General features: G+C 43.2%; 1 protein-coding gene across 1 annotated transcript; it reads right to left on the bottom strand.

Annotated features, from left to right (window-relative positions):
- Positions 1 to 3,394: 3,394 nt before the first annotated feature.
- Positions 3,395 to 4,306, bottom strand: LOC122539635 (uncharacterized). Its single transcript, XM_043674634.2, has one exon. It carries the CDS (start codon positions 4,304 to 4,306, stop codon positions 3,395 to 3,397), a length of 912 nt encoding a protein of 303 aa, XP_043530569.2.
- Between the last annotated feature and the right edge of the window lie 4,805 nt (positions 4,307 to 9,111).

Genomic DNA, 9,111 nt, shown 5'->3' with positions numbered 1-9,111 from the left:
AGCACACAGGCAGGAATTGTTACGGGTAGCACATGAACTACCTGTAGGAGGTCAGCTAGGGGTACGAAAGACTCAGGCTAAGGTACAAAAACATTCTTATTGGCCTGAAATGCAAATAAAAATGTGGTTAACTTTTGCCATGCGTGTCATACATGTCAAATTGTAGTTAAGCCACAGGCGGTAATAAAACCAGCTCCTTTGTTGCCAATTCCCACATTTGAAAAACCTTTCATGCGCGTTATAATTGATTGTGTAGGTCCCCTCCTGAGAATTAAAAATGGGAACCAGCACTTGTTAACCATAATGGATGTGTCTACCAGACTTCCGTAGACAATTCCATCGCGGAGTATCAAGGCAAAAAGGGTAATAGAGGAGTTAGTAGCTTTCTTCACACGGTATGAGTTACCCAGAGAGATCCAGTCAGACCAAGAGTCAAATTTTACTGCTGGGCTGTTTAAGGTAGTTATGGATAGCTTAGATATACAGCACTTTAAATCCAGTGCATATCATCCTGAATCCCAGGGAGCTTTATAAAGGTGGCATTAGACCTTGAAGAACATGTTGAAAGCATACTGTCAGGATTAGCTGAGTGATTGGGATGAAGGTATCCCATTCATAATGTTTGCTATTAGAGATGCCCCAAATGAATCTACTGAGTTTACCCCCTTCGAGTTAATATTCGGGCATGAAGTGAGAGGCCCCTTGAAATTAATTAAGCAAAAACTGACAGGACCAACGTCAAAGATCTTATACTTAGATTATGTATTGGAGATATCGGAGAGACTAAATTGAGGATGTGAGCTAACTAAACAGCACCTAAAGAGGACATAGTGTAGAATGAAACAGGTGGCAGATAAAAACTCTGAGACTCGAACATTTTCCCGAGGGGATGACGTGCTAGTACTGTTACCAGTGATAGGAGATCCCTTCAAAGCCAGGTTTAGTAGTCCTTATCAAATTGAGAAAAAGTTAAGCCAAGTGAACAATCTAGTAAAGATGCCAGATAGAAAAAAAGGTGTTGGGTATGTCATGTGAACATGTTGAAACCGTATTATATGAGAGAGAAAGAACTGGAGAAACAGGTGTTAGTTACTGCCCCGCAAAATGAAGAAGTCCTTGAGGAGTAGAATAGGTTAGTAAACTATCTGTCTCATGGGTATAGTTGAAAGATTTGTTCCTGCAGTATAAGGACATACGTAAGAATTAGATGGGGAGGACTAATGCTGTTGTATATGAAATAGACATAGGGAATACAGCTCCGATAAAACAACACCTATATCGGCTTAACCCTTTCAAAGCCAGATAGGTCCAGAAGAAGGTGGAGGCCATGCTCGATGAGGATATCATTGAGGAGAAAGTGAGGTCTGCAGATGCTGGAGATCAGAGCTGAAAATGTGTTGCTGGAAAAGCGCAGCAGGTCAGGCAGCATCCAAGGAACAGGAGAATCGACGTTTCGGGCATAAGCCCTTCTTCAGGCCAGAGAGAATGGAGTTCGCCGATCGTCTTAGTTCCCAAATCAGACAGGACTCAACGATTCTTCATAGATTATCGGAAGGTCAACGCTGTTACAAAATTGGGCTCATATCCAATTCCTACATTGGAGGACTGTATCGAGAAAGTCAGACAAGCCAGCTAAATCTCCAAGTTGTACTTAGTGCGTGGTTACTGGTAGGTATTTTTATCAGAGATGGCAAAATATATTTCTGCGTTTGTAACCCCAAATGCACTTTATCAATTTAAAGTGATGCCCTTTAGAATGAAGAACGCACCCGCCACATTCCAAAGCCTCATGAACAGAGTTGTGGCTGGGTTAACAAACGGTGCAGTGTATTAGGACAATGTAGTGATCTTTAGTAAGTCCTGGAAAGATCACATGGTACAATTGCCAAAGCTCTTTGAATGACTGCGAGAAGCAAAACTGGTGCTAAACTTAGACAAAACGGAATTTGCAAAAACAGAGGTGATGTTCTTGGGTCATAACATTGGTCATGGATGGTTGACCCCATGGAACGCGAAGACGCAAGCTATCGAAGTATTTCCATGAACAATCTCGAAGAAAGAAGTGCTTTGATTCTTCGGACTCAGTGGATTCTATCCAAAGTTTGTTCTAAACTTCAGCAGTGTAGTGGCACTGTTAACCAATTGGCAGAAAAAGGACACAAAGTTTTGGTGGACAGAACAACGCCAGGAGGCACTCAACCATTTGAAATCAATATTAACTACCAAACCAGTTTTAGTGACATCAAACTTTTCAAAGCCTTTTAAAATCGCCATCAATGCTCGTGACATAGCAGTTGGAGCGGTACTACTGCAGGAAGACGAGGATGGGATTGAACTGCCAGTTGGTTACCGTTTGAAGAAACTCAGCGTTCAGCAGAGGAAATACTCCACGATTGAAAAAGAACTATTGAGTTTGGTACTGGCCTTACAACATTTTAATGTGTGTGTCACAAACAATGTGTCGGAGACAGTAATGTATACGGATCACAAACCTCTTACATTCTTAGAATTGTTTAAAAACAAGGATATGAGACTATTTCGTTGGAGTCTTATGGTATAAACATTTAATTTAAAAATCGTGCATATTGCAGATCATAAGAATGTAATCAAAGATCCATTATCACGGATTTAACTGATAAAGTTTAGATGAAATTTGTATTTATCCCATTTATACACATATGTGATGAAGTTAAGGTGAACTTAGATTAAAGTTATCTGTATGTTTGGATTAGATTGTTTACAGTGTGGAAATAGGCCCTTCGGCCCAACAAGCCAAAGCGCAACCCACCCAGACCCATTCCCCTACATTTACCCCTTCACCTAACACTACGGGCAATTTAGCATGGCCAATTCACCTAGCCTGCACATATTTTTGGACTGTGGGAGGAAACCCACGCAGACACAGGGAGAACGTGCAAACTCCACACAGTCAGTCGCCTGAGTTAGGAATTGAACCCAGGTCCCTGGCGCTGTGAAGCAGCAGTGCTAACTGCTGTGCCACCGTGCTGCCCACTTTTATTAAGCTTTATTGCCTCACTCAGCAGTTTCAGCCTACACACTGTATACAAGTTAGTTTCTGCAGCTCATTTGCAGGAGGGGGGTGCAATCAAGAGTCAACCACACTGCTGTGGGTCTGGAGTCACGTGTAGGCCAGACCGGGTAAAGGGTGCAGCTGGGATGACTGAGTGAATCCTTTCCTGAAATGGTAGCGTCATTCACTAAAAAGGACATGAATGAATAAGGTGGGGTTTTTCTTCCCCTGAAAATGGTTTCATCGTTTATTTCTGAACTCCAGATTTCAATTGCACCATCTACCATGGTGGGATTCAAACCTGGGAGTCCCTGGAACTGGGTTGATAGTCTAGTTGAAAATGGCACTTTGTCTGTCGCTCCTTCAATTACCCTGCGATGGCACGTGAACTCGCTGATGTCTCTGGAGGTAGGAGGAGCAGGTGAAGCCCTTCCTGCACTTGGAATAGGTGAACGGCCTCTCCCCTATGTGGATCCGCTGGTGGGTCAGCAGGCTGGAAGAATTGGTAAACCCCTTCCCACACTCAGGGCAGGTGAATGGCCTCTCCCCTGTGTGGACCCACTCATGCTGCCGCAAATTGCTCACATGACTGAATCTTTTCCCGCACACAAAGCAGGTGAACGGCCTCTTCCCTGTGTGGACTCGCTGGTGCTTCAGCAGACTGGAAGAGTCAATGAGTCCCTTCCCGCACTCGAGGCAGGTGAATGGCCTCTCCCCCATGTGGACCCGCTCATGATTCCGCAAGTTGCGTACATGATGGAATCTCTTTCCACACTCGAAGCAGGCAAACGGCCTCTCCCCAGTGTGGAGCCACTGGTGCCTCAGCAGGTTACCAACATGACTGAAAACCTTTCCGCATTCAGGGCAGGTGAAGGGCCTCTCCGCCGTGTGGACCCGCTCGTGCCTCTGCAAGCTGCTCATACGACGGAAAGCCTTCTGGCACTCTGAGCAAGCGAACGGCCTCTCCCCAATATGGACCCGCTGGTGGGTCAGCAGTGTAGATGAATGCGTGAACCCCTTCCTGCACACCAAGCACGTGAACGGCTTCTCTCCCGTGTGGACCCACTGGTGCGTCCGCAGGTTGGAAGAATTTGTGAACCCCTTCCTGCACACTGAGCAGGTGAACGGCTTCTCCCCAGTGTGAACACGTCTGTGAATTTCCAGCGCTGAGGGGGAAGGGAATCCTTTCCCACAGTCTCCACATTTCCAAAGTTTCCCTTGTAATGTGTTTAAGGAATAGCAAAAAAAAGCCGTCTTTTCATTATGATCGTTCATTTTTTCTTAATAGGGAGGTGTTATGAAGGTATGAGGGGTACTGTACCTTTAAGAGAGTTGAAGGACTTAGCAAGAACACAGAGTACTTGAGAATTTGCAATGTAATATTTGGTCCAGCTGCTAGCAATATGTGGGTTGCTATGAGACAAAAAAACAACTTCAAATTCAGCCAATCAGTTTAAATTATGCCCCAAGATACTAACCTTCAATCAAGTTTGAATTTTGTATTCTGACAATATTAAAATTAATGAAATGATCAGATGCTTTGGGGGTATAAGACAGGGAAAAATTGAACAGTTGGAGGAGAACTGCCAGAAGACCAACAGATGTAGGCTGCTAGTAAGAACTCTCTGAGAGATACCTGTCTGGAGAAGGAGATGGACAGGAAAAAAGATCGACAGTGATCTGGAGAGCAAATCGAAAGAGAAATATGCCAAGAGAAGATTCAACAGCTGGCTGGTTTTGAAATTTGAATTTTTTAGTAAAATTTAATCGAGGGTTTTATTGGACCAGTATTGTAGAGGGGAAGGTAAAAGATAGGTTCAGATAAATGAGTCTTAAATAATTATCAATTAATTATTCTCTGTTAGATTTTAAAAAAGACATTATTAATTTTTACTTTAAATCATGATGTTTGGGATAGTTCTTTGCCTCTTGAGTTTTCACAGATTACAGTATGGGGTGACTCTTTTCTGCGTGTCGGGTTTAGGCTAGCAGAGGGATTTACCCCATGTCGCAACAAATATTACAAAGTAAGTTGCTGATGTAGTTGAGATGCTGTACGTTTCTTCCCTTCTGTCTCTCCCCTACTATCTCTCCCCTACTATCTCTCCCCCTCTGTTTTTCTTCCAATGATCCTCCCTCTCTGTTTCTCCATGTCTACATTACAAAACTGTAAGTGGATTGGGCCTGTGCCATGATGTTTCATAGAGACTGGTACATGTTGGTTGCCAATGTTCACAGATGTGACGTGCATATGGCCGATGCCTGCGATGTTTGGTGCCTAGCATCCAATGTGGAGATCCTTTCGAGCAAGTGCTGAGGTGAACCCATCAAGAACATTGTGGATAGCACGGTGGCTCAGTGGTACTGCTGCATCACAGCACCAGGGGCCCGGATTCAATTCCAGCCTTGGATGATTGTGCAAACTCCCACAGACAATCTCCCTGTGAATGCTTGGGTTTCCTCTGGGTGCTCAGGTTTCCACCCACAGCCCAAAGATGTACAGGTTAGGTGAATTGCCCATGCTAAATTGCCTACAGTGTCCATGGATGAGTAAGCAAGGTGGATTAGCCATGGTTAATGTGTGATTATTGGGCTAGAGTAGGATGCTGGGTCAGAGTTGGATGCTCTTTTAAAGGTCAGTGCAGAGTCATTGGGCTGAATAGCCTCTTTCGGCACTATCGGGATTCTATAGTCCTAATCCATTCTGGATTCCAGATCATATTTTCCTGAAGTCTTGTTTGTATGGCGAGGTTAGTAAGATTGTAAACTGTGGTGAAGTAGGCTGTTAATAAGGTGTTTAACAAGCAACAACGAACATCATTTGGGATCTCACCACATCACCCGAGAAAAGCATTCTTTTCTTTATTTCATAAATATACTTTATTCATAAAAATTCTTTGTATACATAGACATTGTCACAAATGTAAATCCATCCTGTACAGTTGTATATCAAATAAACAAAACAAAAACATTGGACTTTGACTCTATCCAACTGTCTTGTATGTACAAAACCAATATTTACATATATTTGAGACACTGGGAGCGTCCGATAACTGAATGGACCCCCATTTACCTTTATCAGGAAGACCTCAGGGAGTGGTCTTTCCCCACTGCACCATGGTGGCAGCTGCCTTAAGCTTTAGTGAATCCCTCAGCATGTGGTCCTGGACCTTGGAATCTGCCAGTCTGCAGCATTCGGTTGGGGTCAACTCCTTGTTCTGGAAGACCAACAGGTTTTGGGCATTTTTCACCAAGCTGTTGGTCCTCCAGGCGTAATTGATATTTGTCTTGGTGTGTGTCCCAGGGAACAGACTGAAGAGTGTAGAGGGGGAGCTGCTTGGGACAAACCTCAGCACAAACCACAGCATTGTTCTCCAGACTTCCACTGCAAAGGCACATTCCAGATGGAGATGTGCGACAGTGAGGTGATTGCAACAATGAGATGTGCTTACCAGACATCTCATCCGATTCTACCACTCATCTGGCCATAGTCCAACATCATTAAGATCCTGATTAGATGCAATTCTCTGTGTTTCTTCCTTTATTTACCCTAACACACATAGGACACTTCGAGGTTAATACATCTGTCCCGCACTGACCATATCATTACTTTTCTTAGAAGGGTGAGTAGGGCTGTTATGGTTGAGATATGGTTCACTAGCTCATTAACATAACCATTAGTCTACAAAGTGAAGAGTTAAAATATTCTTCTTTATTGTTGACCTCATTAAAGCTAATTGTAACGTGAAAAAAGAAACTGGCTTAGTTTGCGACTGGCAGAAAAATAAACCTTTCAGGTACTTTGATCTCACAAAAATGGGCAAAATGAAATGGAATTTATTTCAGAAAGAAGAAATGAGTAGCGACTTTAAGCATATGGTTTTAAGTACTATAAGTACATTAAGTAGATTCTATTAAGGAACTCAGCTGCTAAAAATAAATTGATTTTAGTGAGAATTGGATGCTGTCAGCTAACGTATAAGAAGGGAGTCAAAAGGCAGCACTTGGTTTCATTAAAGTGGGTTGTCTGGGGCTTTGAATGTCTCCAGAATCAATTTGCCTGGCAATGAGGAGGGCACAGTTACAGTCAATTCCTCAGTTGTGTAAGTGGATTCTTGATTGTATTGTTTGGATGTCTTCAGAGTGTTGATTTTATTGGTACATTTTACTGAAACTATAAAGTTGTGCAATAAAATGGAAAATTGAAAGTCTCAGGAGCAGTCCCAAATCAAACCATTTCAAGCAAAGGTTCTGTAACATGAGATTGAAGCACATGGACTGTATGAAGGTTTTAACAAGGATCTTTAATTCTATTGACATCAAACCTTTATAACCCTTAATGGAAAAACTGAATTTGGAGAACAAACTATTTACAATGAGGATGGACATTAGAGGATAGTTGGGGAGTTTTTCTGACTGGAGGTCTATGACCAATGATATTCCACAAGGATCAGTGCTGGGATCTCTGTTGTTTGTATTACAGGTAAATGATTCGGATGAAAGTGCAGGTGGTCTGAATTGCAATTTTGTAGACGACACAAAAGTTGGTGGTGTTGTGGATATAAAAAGATACAGTACGATAGAGATCAATTGTAAAGTTGGCCAGAGAAAAGTCAGATGGAGTTTAATCCAAACAAATGTGAAGTAAGGCATTTTGGGAAGTCAAATGCAAGAGGGAATTTAATAGTAAATGATAGGACTCTTGTACAGAGGAATCTTGGGGTTCAAGTGCGGAGCTCTCTGAAAGTGGCAACACAAGTGGATAAAGTGGTAAAGAAGCTATAATGTACTCTTACCTTCATCAGTCAAGGCATTGAGGACAAAATTTGGCAAGTCATGTTGGAATGTAGCTGTGTAAGACTTCAGTGAGGCCAATTTGGAGTATTGTGTGCACGTTATGGAAACAATATAGAGGTTTTGGAGAGGGTGCAAAAGAGTTTGCCAGGGTGGTGCCTGAATGTTTTCCCTGGAACATCGGATGCTGAAGGTCCACAACACCACCAACTTTTGTGTCGTCTACAAAATTACAATTCAGACCACCTACACGCTCATCTGAATCATTTATCTATAATACAAACAACAGAGGTCCCAGCACTGATCCTTGTGGAATACCATTGGTCATAAGTATATAAAATTATGAGGTGTTATTAGAGTGGATAATCCAAGTTGTTATCCCAGGGTGGAATACTAAGGGCATAAGTTTAAGATGAGAGGGGGAAAATTTAAAGGAGATGTACGAGGGAAAGTTTTACACAGAGGGTGGTAGGTGCCCGAAACACGTTGCCAAGGGAGGTGGTAGAAGTAGATACGAGAGCAAGGTTTAAGAAGCATTTAGAGAGAAATATGAACAGAAAAGGAATAGAGGGATATGAACCATGTGCAGGCAGTTGTAAGTAGTTTAGAATTGCATCATGGTCAACATAGACATGGTGGGCCAAAGGGCCTGTTCCTGTACTGTTTTAAGTCTATGGCATTCATCAGATCAACCCAGAGATCATCTCTAACATTTAACGTTATTGCAAATATTTCATGTCCAAGGGACCCAGCTTATGTTGTCACCCTGCCATGATCAGGGTCATCTTCTTTTGGTTTCTCAAACTACAGCGTCTGCCAAAGCTGGTCATCCACTTCCCTGCCACTTGCCAGCTATCAGTCACTGTCAGAATCCTGGGTCTGCTATCTGTGGCGTTGGCTCCTTAATGCTGTATCGCACCAGTCTGGCACACTTGCTCCAACTCGCAACTGCTGCCTTGCTATCTCCCACTCTCTTTCTCTCTCTATCTATCTATCTCTTTCTCTCTGCGATTGCTGCTCCTGGCTGTCCTACAACCAGCGCCCTGAGCTCCAGCTCCAGCTCCAGCTCCAGCCCTGCCTGCTGAGGATTTCCTCTTCTGTTCAGAAAGGTCCTCCTGGGCTGATGACATCTGTTGGCAGGGGTCTCCTGCTCTGCAGTGGGATGTCTTTCAGTGGATGGGGCCTAGTAACTGGCCCTGCTCTGCACTCAGAAGTCACGAAGCTAAAGTCCCACTTACCTTCCCCTCAAAATGGCTTCTAAAATTCAGTCATGGGATGTGGACATT

The sequence above is a fragment of the Chiloscyllium plagiosum genome, unplaced genomic scaffold (genome assembly GCF_037043375.1).
Source record: "Chiloscyllium plagiosum isolate Xiang-an unplaced genomic scaffold, Cpla_swu_hap1 HiC_scaffold_32, whole genome shotgun sequence".
Classification (NCBI taxonomy): domain Eukaryota; kingdom Metazoa; phylum Chordata; class Chondrichthyes; order Orectolobiformes; family Hemiscylliidae; genus Chiloscyllium; species Chiloscyllium plagiosum.
The sequence above is the reverse complement of the archived record's forward strand: the minus strand, read 5'-3'. Positions and strand labels throughout refer to the sequence as shown.

Bases quoted from the DNA above. Each gene is read 5' to 3' on its own strand.
- LOC122539635 (XM_043674634.2), bottom strand. From the start codon at position 4,306: ATGAACGATCATAATGAAAAGACGGCTTTTTTTTGCTATTCCTTAAAC.